At 49.4% G+C, this 20,191-nt stretch overlaps 1 protein-coding gene across 1 annotated transcript; it reads left to right on the top strand.

Annotated features, from left to right (window-relative positions):
- The first annotated feature begins 3,446 nt into the window (after positions 1–3,446).
- On the top strand, positions 3,447–19,242 carry ZP1 (zona pellucida glycoprotein 1). The gene is made up of 19 exons (XM_083755353.1): positions 3,447–4,344; positions 6,265–6,380; positions 7,555–8,801; positions 8,917–9,036; positions 9,253–9,441; positions 9,559–9,855; positions 9,979–10,323; positions 10,381–10,656; positions 10,702–10,918; positions 10,963–11,143; positions 11,695–11,838; positions 14,431–14,615; positions 14,704–14,801; positions 15,434–15,561; positions 15,652–15,841; positions 15,936–16,086; positions 16,717–16,801; positions 17,787–17,909; positions 19,077–19,242. Exons 1-19 carry the CDS (start codon positions 4,158–4,160, stop codon positions 19,196–19,198), a joined length of 4,401 nt encoding a protein of 1,466 aa, XP_083611479.1. The 5' UTR covers positions 3,447–4,157; the 3' UTR covers positions 19,199–19,242.
- The last annotated feature ends 949 nt before the right edge of the window (positions 19,243–20,191 follow it).

Raw genomic sequence — 20,191 nt, 5'->3', positions numbered from 1 at the left:
CAGCTGCCTGGGTCATGTGGCCAGCATGATTAAACTGCTTCTGGTGAACAGAGCGCACGAAAACACCATTTACCTTCCTGCTGCAACGGTATCTATTTATCTACTTGCACTGGTGTGCTTTCAAACTGCTAGGTGGACAGGCTGCTTGGACGAGTGAAGCCAACCACCTGTCTCCTGGATCCTTGCCCATCCTGGCTTATAAAAGCTAGCCGGGAAGGACTGGGCGATGGGCTTCGTGGGGTGGTGAATGCTTCCCTCCATGAGGGAGCCTTCCCAGACCCGCTGAAAGAGGCGGTTATTAAACCGCTTCTTAAAAAACCGCTTCTTTAGATGCGGCCACGATGGCCAATTATCGCCCAGTCTCAAACCTTCCATTCTTGGGCAAGGTGATTGAGCGAGTGGTTGCTGAACAACTCCAGGCACGCCTGGAAGAAGCGGACCATTTGGATCCCTTCCAGTCGGGATTCAGGCCTCATCATGGGACTGAAACTGCCTTGGTCGCACTGGTTGATGATCTCCGGCGGGCTAGGGACAAAGGTGAGAGCTGTTTCCTAGTTCTGCTGGATCTCTCAGCGGCGTTTGATACCATCGACCATGACATCCTTCTGGACCGTCTTGAGGGGCTGGGAGCTGGGGGCACTGTCATACAGTGGTTCCGCTCCTTCCTCCTGGGCCGTGTTCAGAAAGTGGTGGTGGGGGATGAGTGTTCAGACCCCTGGGCTCTCACTTGTGGGGTGCCTCAGGGTTCTGTCCTCTCCCCCATGCTTTTCAACATCTACATGCAGCCGCTGGGAGGGATCATCAGGAGGTTTGGGCTGGGTGTTCATCAGTATGCAGATGATGCCCAGCTCTACCTCTCTTTTAAATCAGAACCAGTGAAGGCGGTGAAGGTCCTGTGTGAGTGTCTGGAAGCGGTTGGAGGATGGATGGCGGCTAACAGATTGAGGTTGAATCCAGCCAAGACAGAAGTACTGTTTTTGGGGGACAGGAGGCGGGCAGGTGTGGAGGATTCTCTGGTCCTGAATGGGGTAACTGTGCCCCTGAAGGACCAGGTGCACAGCCTGGGAGTCATTTTGGACTCACAGCTGTCCATGGAGGCACAGGTCAAATCTGTATCCAGGGCAGCTGTTTACCAGCTCCATCTGGTACGTAGGCTGAGACCCTATCTGCCTGCGGACTGTCTCTCCAGAGTGGTACATGCTCTGGTTATCTCCCGCTTGGACTACTGCAATGCGCTCTACGTGGGGCTACCTTTGAAGGTGACCCGGAAACTACAACTAATCCAGAATGCGGCAGCTAGACTGGTGACTGGGAGCGGCCGCCGAGACCATATAACACCGGTCTTGAAAGACCTACATTGGCTCCCAGTACGTTTCCGAGCACAATTCAAAGTGTTGGTGCTGACCTTTAAAGCCCTAAATGGCCTCGGTCCAGTATATCTGAAGGAGCGTCTCCTCCCCCATCGTTCTGCCCGGACACTGAGGTCCAGCTCCGAGGGCCTTCTGGCAGTTCCCTCACTGCGAGAGGCCAAGTTACAGGGAACCAGGCAGAGGGCCTTCTCGGTAGTGGCGCCCGCCCTGTGGAATGCCCTCCCATCAGATGTCAAAGCGATAAACAACTACCTGACATTCAGAAGACATCTGAAGGCAGCCCTGTTCAGGGAAGTTTTTAATATGTGACATTTTAGTGTATTTTTCATCTCTGCTGGAAGCCGCCCAGAGTGGCTGGGGAAACCCAGCCAGATGGGCGGGGTACAAATAATAAATTATTATTATTATTACTAGGTTGGCAGGAGCTGGGACAGCAAGGGGAGCTCACCGCATTGCGTTAATTTGAACCACCGACCTGCCGATCGGCAAGCCCAAGAGAGGTCTTGGAACTGAGGTTTGGTGAGTTCCAGCTGAAAAAAAAGCCCTGATTGCATCCTATATCGCAGCTAGAGCACAGCCTGATGTACATGCACACAGAAAGCACTATAATCTCCCCCACAAAGTGTCAGTTGTAGATTCTCATGTCGCTTACAGAGGAAGAGTAATAATGGGTGAGGGAGCCCTAAAAGCCATAGTTGAGAAGTACCCCTCTGGACAACACAAGCTTCCATAAATGTTCCACCAAACTGCCCTGAATTTCCTGTGGTAATGGGGTTAAGCACACACTTTCATGCGCTGACCCTTTAATTGACTTTGTGCAAAACTAGCATAACCCCAGAGGACCAGAACAGTATATTTCCCACCCAGATCCTTTGATAGCTTTGCAGAAATATGGAGAGGTTGCTCTTTTTAATGTGAAATTGTGTGACGAGCGATTGTATATCATTACAGAATGTCCGCTGCTACTCATGTTACTGAAATGAAAAGGGAGAAAAAAGATGAACTGAAAATGTGCTCCTAATAAGATGGTACATATTAGAAAGGATTTTATTTCTGCAGCACCTTCTTCCAAGAGAATTTCTAACTGTTACTACTCAGCTCAAAGTCTCACAGCCTGACCCCAGTATGTTTGATCTTGGTGTCGTTAGTAGATATGCAACCTTTTTCCAAGCACAAGGTTTTATTTATTGATGATGATGATAAACACAAACACATTTTAATGGTGATCAGTATTCTGTCTCAGTATGCACTGGCATTGCCTTTAAAGGACAAGACTGGTAGAGAGGTTTTAAAGCAGAAGTTGGAGGCCATCTGTCATGGATGCTTTAGCCGAGATTCCTGCACTGCAGGGGGTTGGGCTAGATGACCCTCAGGGTCCCTTCCAACTCTATAATTCTATGAAAATGTGAATAATTAAAAGAGTTTAATTAATGCCAGGATATTGTTAGGGAGCGGTTCGAGGGCTTCACATTTCTCACACAAACACACACATTTTTATTAAAACTTAAATTATGTTGGTTATAGAGAGGCTCTGAAAACCAGTCTAAATCTGCATCTGTACATATAAATTTGTATATGCAAATATTGTTCAGATTTGTGTTGTGAACCTCTGCCCTAAGTGTTTTAAGGACCAGACAACATCCCTGCCTCTGTCGTGCCACTTCCATAGCAGAAGCACATCACTGGCTCCAGGAATGTTCCCAAAGGCAAAACAAGGACTATCAGTTAATGGAAACTCACACTACAACATGAATGAATGAAAGGAGGACATCTCAAACAATCAGAAAACACAGCAGACTCAGCACATTTGATGATAGTACTTCCTTTTGGATTCAAGCAGTGCTTGTTCAAGGGAAAGAACCAAGCTTCGCTCCAAAACCTTTCATAAACCACATTCTGTGGAAAAGTGTAAAATGATGGGGAATCTCAGAATAAAATTGGTTTGGCAAACCTATTTTCCCATCAGGGTTCCATTGTCTTTATCTGCCGTGTAACAGTAAGGGGTGCAACAGAAGAAGCTTTAACCAATGTGGGGGGGGGGTTGGGGGGGTATAAGTAAAGCTCCTGCTTCCCCATTCCCACATCCCTTAAAGACACAAGAGTCCTGCCAGGAAGGGCAAGGATGAAATCTCAAAAAGAAGAGTGAAGGAAAGAGGTGAAGGAAGAACAAGGGGCAAAAGATAAAAACAGAAGGGCAATCAGGTGGATGGAAAATTAGGAAAGGGCAGCTATCACCTGGGAACTCTTGATAGAGGACCCATTAAATTCAGCGAGATCGATTGAGTCCCAAGTACATAAGTGTTCACAGGACTTGAACCCTCCTTGTCTCCTTTTCTTTGCATGTCGTGTTTTCTTTTGGGGAGTTTTTTGGGAGGGGGTGGGGCTTGCAAGCCGGCGTATAGGGACTGTCTTGTTTTGATTGTATGAAGGCTGGTCTGGGAGCTTTTTTGGATGAAAAGTGGGGTACAAATGTGACCAAAAAAGGGGGAAGAACAAGTCTTTCTCGATTTCTGCTGCCTCGTGTCTATTCATAGCAAGTGGAAGAAAGATTACTACTGGGACAGCAGAGGCGTTTTCTCTTTTGGCCGGGTTTTGCACTTTTGACCCGGTCCCCTATTAATTCCCTGCGGGTGGCTCCCCAGGTGCAGGCTCTGCTCCCTGATGAGTTCTTGCTTCAGCCAGCCCACCTCTACTCACCCTATATAATGCCAGCGTCCTCACCAGCTTTCCTCCTATGGGGAGGGGCTGCCAAGGCTCTGCTTCTGTTTTTCTTTGGTTGCTGCAGCCATGGACTGGGGCTTCAGAGATTTGGGGGGGTTAGCAATCTTGGTGATTCTGGGGCTGTGCCAAGGGCAAGGTGACGTTTGGAGGGTGGGCTCCTTACCCTCCCCATATCATTACAACTGTGGGGAGTACAGCATGCAGCTGCTTGTGTTTCCTAGCCCAGGCCGAGATGTCCGCTTTAAAGTTGTGGGTAAGGAAGGCTCGCTTTCCTCTTGAAGAAATAATAAGACTGGTCTGTTAGAAAGGGGGGGTGGGTCAGCTGTGTGTGTTGGGGCATGAAATATAGGGGAACTCCTTGAAACGTTATCTGGGCTCCTCAGTGGGGTCCTACTGTGCCTCCCTTGGTGTCTGCCAAGTCTCCTGCCCCTCTCAATTTATTTTTATTATGTTTTAATTGTGAGGGTTTGGAAGGGTCATTTGGTGGAATGGTTGCCTGCATTTTTGTTTGATTTGTTTTGAGGTGTGTGTAGGTGACTTCCACTTTGGGGGGAGTTTCTCCAGCGTTGCCAGTCTTTCCTCTGTGAAATGGGCATGTTGTTTGTGTGGCGCCCACAACAGTTCCTTGGCTTCTCAAATGTGTCTCTGGGTCTTAAAAGGTTGGAGTGGTAGGACCCCTGCTATATGCTTCCTTATGGCAGAATGGTTCTTTGGAAGCTGGATGCCAAACAGCAGGTCTCTGTATGTTCTTTGTTAGTACTGGCCAGGGAGAGGGGATTCAGTAACCTCTCAAAGGAGAGGTCACAGGGAATCAGAGGTATGTAGTTGCCCTCTTATTCTGGTCATCTAAATGACCAAGGAAAAAGATTTCTGGCAAGCTATAGAAGCTGCAGGCTTTTAGCTCCCATTAAATCCCACAGTACTACTTTTTTTTAAATGCTGCAGCAACTGCCTTGCTCAGCTGTGTTGCTTCAGTGGAGCACTTCAGAATACCCCACACTCCTTGTAATGGGAGTGATGCTCCTTGCCACCCACCGCTTTGTGGTAGGCTGCGACAGCTTTGTGGCAATGGCAGGTTTTTTCTTGCATGGTTTTGGCTATCCATATCTAGAATGAGGAGGTTTAGTTTAGCAGAAGAAAATGCTCAAAGCTGTGAAACTGGAGAGGCCAAGGGGAGAGTTGCAGTTCCTGTACGTGTGGCTAGAGCTAAGGCTTGGAGGGCGTGGTGGCGAGAATAGAAACTCAAAGAACGGCAAACATTCTCTCCAAACTAGGCTTTATTAAAAAGCTTGTTTTAAGACAATTGTTCTACTTGTTAAAAAAATTAGGAGACTTAACAGTATAATTTAGGCTCTATCTGCACTTCCCATTTAAAGCAGCAGCATGCCACTTTAAACAGCCATGGCTTCTTCCCCCAAAGAATCCTGGGAGCTGTAGTTTAAGGGCATGTAGAGTTGTTAAGGTACCCCCTAGTCCCCTCAGAGTTAAAATTTCCAGAGTTCTCTGTGAAGAGGGATTGATCAACTACTCTGTGAACTGTAGCTCTGGAAGGTTCTCTAAGCAGCTCTCAGCACGCTTAATTACAGTTCCTAGTATTCTTTGGAGGGTGGGAAGCAGTATGATTCTGCTTTAAATGTATTGTGTGAATGTGGACTTAGCCTGGCATCTGATTAAGCCTACAATTGTTGGCACATATGGATTCCAGCAGAGCCCCCTCTCAAGTTAACAGGCGGATTAAGTGACTATTGTAAAATGTTTTTCCTTGGTCCTATGGGGAATACTCACTGAAATAATTGCAGCAGTAATGAGCTTGTTGGTCTAGCACAGGCACCCCAAAACTTGCCCTCCATATGTTTTGGAACTACAATTCCCATCACCCCTGACCACTGGTCCTGTTAGCTAGGGGTGGTGGGAGTTGTAGTCCCAAAACAGCTGGAGGGCTGAGTTTGGGGGTGCCTGATCTAGCACCTGTTGTTGGAGGCATAGCTCTTGAATTGGCCTTATTATTGGATTTCAAAGCAAGTGAAAAGTTCACACACTTTCTGTGTGGTTCAGGGGCTAACTGATAATAAGGGACACACATCTGGAGAACTTCAGAAGTCAACCAATGCAAATAAGTTTTCTTGAGCTGTTGCATCTCTTGGTGGCTAATGCATTAACCTCTCATCAACAGATGAGTTTGGGATAGCCTTTGAAGTTTCGAATTGCTCAATCTGCCGCCACTGGATCACATCTAATGGGGCTATTGCTTTTTCTGCTGGCTATGGTGGCTGTCACGTATTAAATAAGGTGAGGCTCTTCTGGATTTTGTGTTGCAGGCTTCCCTGGAAACCCTATACTGCATGGCCAACATTGTCATTCTGAATAGCACAATATAATTTTATATGGACATCTGGATTGTGCCCTTAAGATTTCAGGGGAATTGTATATGCAGCCTTTCTGAGAGCATGTTTAGGGTTCTAGGACTTGGGAAAAGAGCAGTGTAAGCTTTTGCTTGCAGATATTCGGCTTGGGCAGATGGACTCCGAAGGCAGAGAAGTAGCCCTGTTCTGTACGAGTCCCCTTCACATGTGAAAGGGGCTGCTGATCTTCCCAGCTCCTTCTGTTCTTCCAACAGTCCTGTGAGGTGCTTTAGGCTGAGTGATTGGCCCAGGGTCAGCCCATTAACTTCATGATTGTGCAAGGATTTGAGTCTCCCACTCTTCTAAGCACATAATTTCAGGAAACCTTGCTGTAAGGCAGGTAATAGGTAACTGGGGTAGGGAGCCTGTTACCCGATTGCCAATTTCCATCAGACATGCTGGCTGGGTTTAGTTTTTACATTTATTGCTACCTCTGGAATCTAGCAACATTTGGGAGGCACAGGTTCACCAGGTTCTCTGGTCACTTCTGATTTTTGCTTTAGTGATTTTGCAAATAGCTGGCTATGCAGAAAGTCCAAGTATAAGAAAGGGTAGAATTGTCTTCCAAAGTATAGCAACATGTGCAGTAGAGAACAGCCTAAAACCAGGGTGTAGAACTCAGTGAAGCCCCAGGGGAACAAGGTCCACAAGGGGAAGGGGAGCAGGGAAAGTCCTGTTGAGTAATTGGACCTCATGCCATGCATACCACTTAGTTGTATCCTGCCCAAGATCTTGGCCAACTACTGCAGCAGAAATCCTCTGTCGGGAAAATTAGCTCTGTTGTATAGACATTTAAGATGAGCTTTTAGATGTTTTAGGAGGATGCTTCTCACCTGGTACCTAGCAATCCAGTGCACTAGCTTAGTCAGTATTCGGCCAAATAAATTTAAATTTACTATCAAAACAAGATTCATATGTCATAGCAAGACTATGATAATGCCTTGTAACAGGTACATTGGTATTTGACTCTAAAACCTCAGTATTCTATATCTGTCCTGACTCATCAATGTGACATAAACTTGCAACTACTCTATAACATTCTGGTTCAATGCATCTTGCAGGATAACAGCAATAACTTGAAAGTCCGGATAGAGGAACTAACAAGCAACAGAAGAGTTGTTGTCTCCCATGATGTCAACATAATATGCCCCAAGCCACAAGAATATGTCCCAGCACCAGAGGACAACATGCGTCATGTGCCTCAGCCCCAGCCTGGTGTGGTGCGCCCTCTGCCTCATTCCCAGCCTGGCCTAGAGTTCCCGCTGCCTCAGCCTTGGCCCAGCCAGGTGCGCCCACAACCTCAGCCCCAGCCTGACGGAGAGCGTCCAGTGCCTGGCCTAATACGCCCAGAAACCCAACCTGGCATAGTGCGCCCGCAGCCTGGCCTAGAGCGTCCAGCGCCTGGCCTAATACACCCAGAGCCCCAGCCTGGCATAGTACGCCCACAGCCTCAACCTCAGCCTGGCCACTTGCGCCCGCAGCCCCAGCCTAAGCCCCAGCCTGGTTTAGAGCATTCAGTGCCTAGCCTGATACGCCCAGAGCCCCAGCCTGGCATAGTGCACCCGTGGCCTCAGCCCCAGCCTCAGCCTGGCCAAGAGCGTCCAGTGCCTGGCCTAATACGCCCAGAGCACCAGCCTGGCATAGTGCGCCCACAGCCTCAACCCCAGCCTCAGCCTGGCCAAGAGCATCCAGTGCCTGGCCCAATACGCCCACAGCCCCAGCCTGGCATAGTGCACCCGTGGCCTCAGCCCGGCCAAGTGCGCCCACTGCCTCAGCCTCAGCCCAGCAAAGTACAGCCGCGGCCCGGCCTAGTGCGCCCGCTGCCTCAGCCTCAGCCCGGCCAAGTGCACCCGCTGCCTCAGCCTCAGCCTGGCCTAGTGCGCCCTCAGCCTCAGCCTGGCCAAGTGCACCCACTGCCTCAACCTCAGCCCGGCCAAGTGCACCCACTGCCTCAGCCTCAGCCCGGCCTAGTGCGCCCACTGCCTCAACCTCAGCCTCAGCCCGGCCTAGTGCGCCCACTGCCTCAACCTCAGCCCGGCCTAGTGCGCCCACTGCCTCAGCCTCAGCCCGGCCAAGTTCACCCACTGCCTCAGCCTCAGCCCAGCCAAGTGCACCCACTGCCTCAGCCTCAGCCTGGCCAACTGCGCCCGCTGCCTCAGCCTGGTCAAGTGCGCCCCCTGCCTCAACCTCAGCCTGGCCAAGTGCGCCCACTGCCTCAACCGCAGCCTCAGCCCGGCCTAGTGCGCCCACTGCCTCAACCTCAGCCCGGCCTAGTGCGCCCACTGCCTCAGCCTCAGCCCGGCCAAGTGCACCCACTGCCTCAACCTCAGCCTGGCCAAGTGCACCCACTGCCTCAGCCTCAGCCCGGCCAAGTGCACCCACTGCCTCAGCCTCAGCCCGGCCAAGTGCACCCACTGCCTCAGCCTCAGCCTGGCCAACTGCGCCCGCTGCCTCAGCCCGGTCAAGTGCGCCCCCTGCCTCAACCTCAGCCTCAGCCTGGCCAAGTGCGCCCCCTGCCTCAACCTCAGCCTCAGCCCGGCCTAGTGCACCCACTGCCTCAGCCTCAGCCCGGCCAAGTGCACCCACTGCCTCAGCCTCAGCCCGGCCAAGTGCGCCCCCTGCCTCAGCCTCAGCCTCAGCCCGGCCTAGTGCACCCACTGCCTCAGCCTCAGCCCGGCCAAGTGCACCCACTGCCTCAGCCCGGCCAAGTGCACCCACTGCCTCAGCCTCAGCCCGGCCAAGTGCACCCACTGCCTCAGCCTCAGCCCGGCCAAGTGCGCCCCCTGCCTCAACCTCAGCCTCAGCCCCTGCTGCCTCAGCCCGGTCAAGTGCACCCGCTGCCTCAGCCTGGCGAAGTGCGCCCGTTGCCTCAGCCCGGCCAAGTGCACCCGCTGCCTCAGCCTCAACCCGGCCAAGTGCGCCCGCTGCCTCAGCCTCAGCCTGGCCTAGTGCACCCGCTGCCTCAGCCACAGCCCAGCGAAGTGCGCCCGTTGCCTCAGCCTGGACAAGTGCACCCGCTGCCTCAACCTCAGCCTCAGCCGGGCCTAGTGCGCCCGCTGCCTCAGCCTCAGCCTCAGCCTGGCCAAGTGCGCCCACTGCCTCAGCCTCAGCCCGGCCTTGTGCGCCCGCTGCCGCTGCCTCAGCCTCAGCCTGGCCAAGTGCACCCACTGCCTCAGCCTCAGCCTGGCCAAGTGCACCCACTGCCTCAGCCTCAGCCCGGCCAAGTGCGCCCGCTGCCTCAGCCTCAGCCTGGCCAACTGCGCCCGCTGCCTCAGCCCGGTCAAGTGCGCCCCCTGCCTCAACCTCAGCCTCAGCCTGGCCAAGTGCGCCCCCTGCCTCAACCTCAGCCTCAGCCCGGCCTAGTGCACCCACTGCCTCAGCCTCAGCCCGGCCAAGTGCACCCACTGCCTCTGCCTCAGCCCGGCCAAGTGCACCCGCTGCCTCAACCTCAGCCTCAGCCCGGTCTAGTGCGCCCACTGCCTCAGCCTGGCCAAGTGCACCCGCTGCCTCAGCCTGGCCAAGTGCACCCACTACCTGAGCCTCAGCCCGGCCAAGTGCACCCGCTGCCTCAGCCTCAGCCCGGCCAAGTGCACCCGCTGCCTCAGCCTCAGCCTGGCCAAGTGCACCCACTGCCTCAGCCTCAGCCCGGCCAAGTGCGCCCGCTGCCTCAGCCTCAGCCTCAGCCTGGCCAACTGCGCCCGCTGCCTCAGCCCGGTCAAGTGCGCCCCCTGCCTCAACCTCAGCCTCAGCCCGGCCAAGTGCACCCACTGCCTCTGCCTCAGCCCGGCCAAGTGCACCCGCTGCCTCAACCTCAGCCTCAGCCCGGTCTAGTGCGCCCCCTGCCTCAACCTCAGCCTCAGCCCGGCCTAGTGCGCCCACTGCCTCAGCCTGGCCAAGTGCGCCCGCTGCCTCAGCCTGGCCAAGTGCACCCACTACCTGAGCCTCAGCCCGGCCAAGTGCGCCCGCTGCCTCAGCCTCAGCCCGGCCAAGTGCACCCGCTGCCTCAGCCGCAGCCTGGCCAAGTGCACCCATGGCCTCAGCCTCGACCCGGCGAAGTACAGCCGCAGCCTGGTCAAGTCCGCCCATGGCCTCAGCCTCAGCCTGGTCAAGTGCGCCCACTGCCTCAGCCCGGCCAAGTGCACCCACAGCCTCAGCCCGGCCAAGTGCGCCCACTGCCTCAGCCCGGCCTAGTGCGCCCACTGCCTCAGCCTGGCCAAGTGCGCCCGCTGCCTCAGCCTAGCCAAGTGCACCCACTACCTGAGCCTCAGCCCGGCCAAGTGCGCCCGCTGCCTCAGCCTCAGCCCGGCCAAGTGCACCCGCTGCCTCAGCCGCAGCCTGGCCAAGTGCACCCATGGCCTCAGCCTCGACCCGGCGAAGTACAGCCGCAGCCTGGTCAAGTACGCCCATGGCCTCAGCCTCAGCCTGGTCAAGTGCGCCCACTGCCTCAGCCCGGCCAAGTGCACCCACAGCCTCAGCCCGGCCAAGTGCGCCCACTGCCTCAACCTCAGCCTCATCCTGGCCAAGTGCACCCACTGCCTCAGCCTCAGCCCGGCCATGTGCAACCAGTGCCTCAGCCTCAGCCCGGCCAAGTGCAACCAGTGCCTCCTCTCTATCCTGGCCTAATGCACCCTTCTGGCCTCTACAGTATAGGTATGTGATCACTTTGCGATGTTATCCTTAAGCACAACTCTGTGATCTGTGCTGTTAAGTAAAACAGAAGCATTCTGAGCTAAGTAAATAATACTGATGGGTATTGTATGAATACAGTAATAGTTGTTCTGCATAAAGTTCAGACTATTGACTGATCATCGACTTTCTTGATTTAGTGTTGCATACTAATTCCACATATCGAGTGTCAGGGAAGCTGTATTATATTTATAGCACATGGCAAGGATGAAGCATGGATTCAAGTATATGAAGAATGTGATCTATTTCTGCCTCTGAATATCTGATAAGATTCTAGGAGAGACCTTTAGTTCCTTTAAAAAAGAGCATTCTACTTCCTTTAATGATTCATTGGACACAAAAAATATTTGTTCTTGGCTTCCCACTTGTTCATTGCGGGGACTGACCCACTATTCATTCACAACAAGCTATTGCTTATTTTAAAATCTGGCTTAACGTGGCATGCCAGCCAGTCCTAATAGGGCATACTTTATCATGCTCCAGATATTGCTGTAGCTCTTTTTTTGCCCTCCCAGGTTCTCCTCTAACCCAGGAGCAGTGCCAGGTTTCATCTGGAAAGATTCCCTGTGGAGGTTCACTAGGACAAGCTGAATGTTACCAGACTGGATGCTGTTATGATGAGAGGGATCAAACTACTCCATGTTACTATGGCAACACAGGTAAAGGGCAAAATACTTTGTTTCTTTTAGTTTCCTGCTAATTGTCTGGCGTGCTGGTGGTAAATTAGGCTGGCAACCATGGTAATGATTCATTTTCCAAGGGGACTTATTGCTTGTACTAAGGAAATAATAGACCGGTTTGCACATAATGCTAGACCAAACAATGGCTAAGCACGGATGTATAAGCAGTTGTTCACAGTAAAAAAAAATGCAGCCAACTCACTCCTTCCCCAGTTGTTCTGCTGCTACTGAATCATGGCTTTTGGTTTAGCATTGCATCTGAACCAGAGCTCATGGTTTGCCCCAACCCACAGGCAGCAAGCCAGGAACAAACCTTGGCTACAGCTTGTGTCTTCTCTAGATCAAGAGAAACCATGAGCCTGCATTTAGATGTCATGCTAAGCGAAATCATGATGTAGCTCCACATAGCACAGCAGGTTGGCTGGGGGGAGGAGCAAAGCACTCGTAACTAACCCCCCCCCCCCAGTATTATGGGTTAAAATCTCCTACAGATGAACTCCCAGCCATGCTGAGTTCAATACACCTGACACTAAAAGCCACACTGGGATTCTGTCCTGTGCTGGCTACTGCTGAGAATCCAGAGGCTAGCAGGATGAATATGTATCCAGCACAGTTCAAAGTATCACGAACCAGGATACTATACAATCATACCTCAGGTTGAAGTAGCTTCAGGATAAGTGTTTTTGGGTTGTGTGCTGCGGTGACCCGGTAGTAACGGAGCGTGTTACTTCCGGGTTTCGCCGCTTGTGCATGTGGTCAAACTGACATCACACACATGCGCAGAAGCGGCAAATTGCGACCCATGCACCCGCATGCGTTCGCTTCTGGATGCGAATGGGGCTCCAGAACAGATCCTGTTGGCATCCAGAGGTACCACTGTATAGTACTGCTTAAAGGCTCCTCCAGGCTAGTGTTTTATTACGGGTGTATTTTGTAACATGATGTTGACACAATAATAGTGCACTAGTGATGGTTTCATGTTGTTTTGTGGTGCTTCCCTGACGCTACCACATTATTGCTGTCTGGAGGGGCCTATAAAGCAACATAACATTTATGGTATGAAGAGAGACCCGGGATTTCAACAGGAATTTACAGGACATGCAATGATTGCAAATGAAGCAGTATGACTCCCCTCCCCCCCCCAACATTTTTGTTTGGCACAAATAGTATTGAAAGCTGGGCTGCATGTGACTGCTCCAGTAGCATCACGAGTGTAAATCATCGTGACTGCACAATAAGAACATCTAAATTGGTCCTTATTAAGTGGGGTAGAAACAGCTTCTATACCATGCTAGCTGGGGTTACTTTGAGTTACCTTCCCGTTCCAGGCTCTTCAGGGTTCTAAACTCTGCTTGAAGGGATTCATTTGTGCTGTGGGGTGGGGTTCCCTCTGTTTCTACTTCCTGTTCTCTTTGTATATCATATTGTGTGTTTTATTGCTATGGCTGGTGGCTGATGCAAATAAAGATTCATTCATTCTTTGGAAGCTCTAGAAATCTCAGGTCATTTGGGGCATGCCTGCAGATATTTTATAAAGAAATATTTTATCTGTGAAATTGTGCAACAACAGACCTCTACCAAACAAACATTTAAGCATGTTTCACAGTGGCCAAAATGTGTGGGGTTTTTTTGTTTTTTTTAATTGAACAGCATGTGGGGTTTTTTACCCATTTTGCCAAAACCACATTTTCAAAAATTGTGTGTGGTTACCCCACCAGAGAACCACCAACCCTCTGCGGAGCATCTCACCAGGGCCAAAAACAGCCAGATAGACAGAGGGAGAGTTGCCTCCAAATTCCAGATTCTACCCCTCCTCTTGCCTCCCAAACACAGAAAGCAATCGTCCATCTCAGAAAAACATAAAACAGTACCTTCCACACATAGGCATGGCAGGATGTGGAGACCATATCCTGAGGGAAGGGATTTGAAGAATATTTATATTGTTCTTTCCCCTTTCTTGTCTCCTGTACCTGCTGGTTTTGTTTTTTTCCTTGAAGGACCAATTTTATTTTAATTTTTCAGTGGGCAATGGTGCAATTGTAACACTGCTGTGTGTATAACTTTAACAAGCTGGTGTATAAAGTGATGTCTGAAGGTATAAAATTCTGAAAACAAATTGTGTACCATTGCATGTCCATCGTCTGGAGAAATGTGATGTTGCAATTCAGTGGACAGCTTAATATGGCTATAGTGCAACCTGTGAACCTGGGCTCATGCTGCAGGTTCACAGTATCTAGAGCTGTCACGGTTAGGGCTCTCTCTGTCCCGGGAAACCCATTCTTCCTCTACTGGCAGTGTCAACTTTATATTGATTCATATGGAGAAACCAAGGCCTGTGAGCATTTCCTAATAGGAATTGTGTGACCTAGCAGCAAATAGAGAACTTGTCTCCTGACATTTTAGGGCAGCTGAAAAATGAAGTCCTCCCCTCAATCCGAATAGAGCCTGCCCCAGATATGTGCAAGGAGAAGACAGAAAGCTCATATTTCTTTTGAAACGTAAGAGTTTCAGGTTCTGCAAAAGATGGCAAATTCCAGCTTGTGACTCTCGTGTTGTGTTTGTGCTTTGCAGTCACTGTCCAATGCCTTCGAGATGGCCACTTCCTTTTGGTTGTCTCCAGGGATATGTTGGACTACCCCATCGTCCTTGACAGTGTCAAACTGTCCTATGCCCAAGGAGGATGTGACCCTGTCAGGAAAACGGAGTCTTTCTTGGTCTTCCACTTCCCTCTCACACACTGTGGTACGACGATTCAGGTGAGGATGCATCTTAGGTGAGTGTCCCTTCATCTGGACCTTGAAGCTTGATAAAAAGAATTATACATGTGCTGCTGTTCCTTTCTAGATGACTGGTGGCAGACTGATATATGAAAACCAGTTGGTTTCGGGCGTTGAAATCTTAAGGGGACCAGATGGTTTTATTACCCGGGACAGCACCTTCATGTAAGTTGATCTTTCCCACGCATTACTGAGCTGGTGGTTGCTCTCTATACTATGTCTAAGAAGCATCATGCTGGTCCTAATCAGGGCAGGCCTACTGTTCCTAGTACTGCTAAGCTTGAATAGCAGTCTTCTGAAGTACAGTGGTATCTGTTCTTGAAGTCCGTTCGACTTCCAAAATGTTTGGAAACCAAGGCGCAGTTTCCAGTTGGCTGCAAGAAGCTCCTGTAGCCAATCGGAAGCTGCGTCGGACGTTTGGGTTCCAAGGTACGACTGTAATTTGGATTTTCCCGTAGGGTAACAGCTGTTAGTTGCAAACTACTTTTCAGGTGCATAACCAGAATCATTCCAGGTGCTCAAGTGAGTAATCTTGCTTCAAAAATGAGACATGTGGAGGAAAATTGTGGTTTTTTAAAAGTGTGGTTTCAATCAACAGTGCTTTTGGAAGACAGTAATTTAAGTCACACCCAGTATTGTTTGAAAGGGGTGTTAGCAGGGATAGATACATCAAAAAAGATGTACTGCCTAACTGGTGAGGAAAATGTAAGAATCTTTTGAGAACTTCAGATACGTGACAAGGCTACTGAACATGGCAAGACTATGCATCATTCCGCTGTCCTGTCTTCCATATGCAGCCTCAATACTCGCTGCATCTACAATGCTACTGACTTCTTGCCAGTTCAGGTTGAAGTCTTCTTTCCTCCCACACCTGCTCCGGTTATCCAGATGGGGCCTCTCCGGTTTGAACTGCGTATTGCTACAGGTAGGTGTGCTTCCAAAGCTTCTGGTTCCAGCGGTGCTCCCTCTGAAGTCCCATATAGGTGCTAACTTTCACTTTGCCTCTTGTACCCAGACTACAGTTACAGCTCCTACTATTCGGATGCAGACTATCCTGTGGTGAAGATACTGAGAGACCCTGTGTATGTGGAGGTTCGCGTCCTGCAGAGAATGGACCCGTCCTTGGTTCTGGTTCTGCATGAATGCTGGGCTACTCCGACCCCGAACCCCCTTGAGAAGCTGCAGTGGCCAATTCTGATAGATGGGTGAGTTAAGTAGGAAGGAGGAATTCTGCTGGTTTCTCTCTATGGATTGCCACCTACTGTTCTCTGCTCAAATGGCAATGCCTCTTTTCCCTAGATGCCCATTTGAAGGTGATAACTACAGAACCCAGATGGTTCCTATGGGGCCTGCCACGTCTCAGCTGCAGTTTCCAGACCATTACCAGCGTTTCACCATTGCTACATTTACATTTGTGGATTCTGCCAATTACATGGTGCTGGATGGATTGGTAAGAGACAGAATTCCTACTGCAGCTGAGCTTGAGTAAGGGCTCTGAAATTGTGGTCTGCAGACCTTAAGTGGTCCATGAGCTTCAGTCAAGTGCTCTGTGGCACATGAGCAGAAGTAGGATGAATGCTGAATTCAGCTGTTTAAATTTATCTCAAAATGCAAGCCATCTTGCTCTGGGTAGATATCTGATCCCCCTGTAAGCTGCAGTCAAGAGTCCCTGAGTGGATCTGACCCTAGGCAGCATGGCTTGCATTAGGTGCCAAATTGAAATGGTGCTGAATTTAATTCTGCTTGAATGCAAGCCATGCTGGCAAAGGAACTGTCAGAACACTCTTAATGTTCCTTTGCAGCATGTTTTACATGTCCCTCACTTGTCAGGTGAGCAGCAGGTGGGCACGGCAGTGGGGCAAAACTAGGAGGCTTGGCAAGCTTAAAGATTAGGTCCGTGGGCCAGAGGTTCCCCTCCCACTCCTATTAATGCACATTTAGAATTATGCTTTAGCTGTAAGGAGATAATGTACTTTGTAAATGTTTACGTCAACGACCATGAGGATTTTGTTAAAATATCTTGGACGACTTGGGTTGACTCCTCTACTAGCAAGCTTATCTAATGCAATGTCTTTCCTAGGTGTACCTCTTCTGCAGTTTGTCTGTTTGCCACCCCTCTCACCTGCAGCCCTGCAGGAACACGTGTCAAATGCCAGTGGCTGCAAGTAAGTCCAAATGGCTTTGCTGTCGTACCGTAAAAGGCTTATTTGAATCCAGATAGGCTGCCATCAGTATTTCCAGCATGCACAAATGGCACTTACTGCCCATGACTAGTAAACAAAAATAGATCTTGGTACTGAACTTGGAATTGGGGGCATAAATGCAGAGCACTAAGAGCTGATGAGCTGCAACTAGAGACAAAGTATGAATGAATAGGTACCTAATAAACACACTCCCTGTTCAAGTGGCTCTTATGTGCTATTTTTAACAGCACATTGCCTCTCTTCACAAACCTTGAAACTAGGCTGCTGGCACATACCACCAATTCTAACAGCCCATATACAAGGACACTCGAACAACCAGGTGCTCTGACTCCTAACCTCAAATGAAGATCCATCTCTTCCCACTTAGCAGTGCTGGCCTGCTGATATGTGATGCTGGGGCTCAGCAACACACCCCCCCCCCCAATAAAACTTCAGTCCTGATGTGTAGGGGTCTGGCTATGGTTCTTTACTGGGGTAAAGCATTCAGAATGCAAATACAGTGGTGCCCCGCAAGACGAATGCCTCGCAAAACGAAAAAAGCGCAAGACGAAACGGTTTTTCGGTTTTTGCGTCGCTTCGCTAGACGAAATGTCTTGCGAGTTCTTGCGAGTTTGTTTCCTTTTTCTTAAAGCCGCTAAGCTGTTAATAGCCGCTAAGAGCCGTGCTTCGCAAGACAAAAAAACCGCAAGACAAAGAGACTCGCGGAACGGATTAATTTCGTATTGCGAGGCACCACTGTACTTTTTTTTCCGTAAAGGGTTGTATCTGTCTCTAGTCATTGGGTGTATAAATGGGTTTCTAGGGCATAGCCCTCCTACAAGCTTCCAGCTCTAACAATATGATCAATGCTGTGCTCCTTTTCCTTCTTACCTTCAAAATTGTATATGGCACAAGGTGGCCTACTGGTTTCTTTACACCTGGTTTCTTTCTCTAACTCCCTTTTTAGGAAGTCGTCGGTTTTTGAAGACAGGCAATGGGACAGAATCCTTGGACCTAGTAAGCACTTATGGAGGTGTGATCTTTCAAGAAAGCAGCCAGACTCTTGATAAACAAGTCAAATGGAAGAAAGGTAATTGGTGGTTGGCACCAGTGGTTGGGACCAATGAGTGAGTTGAAATGATGAAAATGCTGTATATTTTTGAACAGGTATTAACATAGTTTCGCCATCAACGCTAAATTTCAGTCATCTTATATATAGTCCTTTGTAAGATATAACCTCAGTATGGATTTATGCCTGAAGCAGCCAACTAAAACTTGGGGGGGGGGGGTTTCACAAGTTATAAACTTGACTACCAATGTCCTCCTAACAATATCACAACTTTTTAGCTCGTGAGTATTGCTCGGCAGGGCATGTGGCATTTATCTGCCCTCCCATCACTAGTGTCACCATAGCTTATCAGTGGGGCATGGGGCAATAGCAAAGTGCACTCATACCATTTGCTGTCACCATGCTGCTTTCTCCTGACAAGCTACAGCAACAGGAGCTCAGGTGAGCACCCTACCCTGACCACTGCAGCTCTTGAGAACTTGCACTTAATAAACTATGTCTCACAGATGTGGTTTTATCCAGAGTATACTCTACTAGCTTTGTCCTAATAGTACATACCATGGGTCCTTGGCTAGGGAAGTCATGGATGGCATGAATGTGTTGTTTCAGGAGGTGCAAAGGACTGCCATACCCCAAATGTGCCAGCTTTGATCTGTAACTATCACCCTTACAAGTGCCACATAGTGTTCATTCTGCTCTTGGCATGACATTTTTTCATGTAGCAGTACTTGCTGGGGAAGGACCTAACTCAGTAGCAGAGCTTGTTTGCATGCAGAAGGTTCTGGGTTCAAAACCTAGCATCTCCAGGTAGGGTTGGGAGAGCATCCCTGCCTGAAACCCTGGAGAGCTGCAGCCAGTCAATGTAGACAATACGGAGTTGGATGGACCAATGGTCGGTCTTTGTGTATGGCAGCTTCCCATGTTCTGTTCTCTAGTGCTTATTGCCTATTGATATTGGGCAGACCCAATATCACTGCTTATGATATCTGCTAAAAATGTTTTTGTTTGAGCAAGCCTACACAGAACTTGTAATTTTATCATGTATGTTTTAAAAATCTACTGGTTTTATTTTTACTGTTTTTAGAGTTTCAATTGCTATTTTAAAATTATCTATACCACTTTATGGAAACCACTTAAGTTGTACATAAATCTTGCCAAATAAGTGCAAGCCTCTTTTCTTTTCCACAGACATGAGCTCCAGTGGAGATCTGGCCCTGATATGCTTGGTGGCACTGCCGTTAGTGGGTGTAATCTTGTTTGTTGTTGTGATCGTACTCTGGAAAAAGAGAAGCAGAGTGACAAAACTCTAGTACTGATGGGAAAATGCATAGAATTAAAGAGTTCTAAACTTTCATTGCTTCCAGTAATTCTTCTGACATACCAGTTGCTTCAATGACCAGGTATGCCGTCTCTTTGCTGACAAGTTAAAGGCACCTCCACTTTCCTCCCCATCACCTACATAATTTTAGTGGAACCATCCCTGGTGACAGTGCTTCATATGACCCCTTCTTGTGCTTGTAAGCCTGGAAATACAATACAGTGGTACCTTGGGTTAAGTACTTAATTCGTTCCGGAGGTCTGTTCTTAACCTGAAACTGTTCTTAACCTGAAGCACCACTTTAGCTAATGGGGCCTCCCGCTGCTGTTGCGCCACTGGAGCATGATTTCTGTTCTCATCCTGAAGCAATGTTCTTAACCCGAGGTACTATTTCTGGGTTAGCGGAGTCTGTAACCTGAAGCGTATGTAACCCGAGGTACCACTATATTTTGTGTTCTTAATGGTGCCTATCATGGTAGGTGCCTATCATGGTAGATACTTGATCTGTAGAACTGTTATTCCCAGTTCCTCCATTCTGCTGCAAGAGGAAACAAAGATGCCTCTCCACAGAATGGATTTGAATAAAAGCATGAGTAAATATCTAGAACAAATCCAGAACATGAAAGAAGAAAACCATTTCCACACAGAAACTTGAGGGTTTCATACAAGTACCTGGTTGGCCACTGTGAGAACAGGATGCCGGACTAGATGCGACATTGGTCTAATCTGGCAGGCCTCTCCTTATGTAGACTAATATCAACAATTGAGGGTAATGGTGCATTCCATGCATGTTGATCAGTCTATACTGAAGATACATAGAAGTCCCACTTGTTTCAAAGGGCTTACTCCCAAGAAGTTGAATTGTATTGTAGCCCTGAAAGTTATTCTCCACTGCATGGATTACTTACATAGAGAAAAGCTTATAGGTGACAACCAAAGATAAAACACAACTGGTCCACAGTACTGCTTGCAATAAAAGCAGGGC

The sequence above is a fragment of the Podarcis gaigeae genome (assembly GCF_964106915.1).
Source record: "Podarcis gaigeae genome assembly, chromosome: 1".
Classification (NCBI taxonomy): Eukaryota; Metazoa; Chordata; class Lepidosauria; order Squamata; family Lacertidae; genus Podarcis; species Podarcis gaigeae.
The sequence above is the reverse complement of the archived record's forward strand: the minus strand, read 5'-3'. Positions and strand labels throughout refer to the sequence as shown.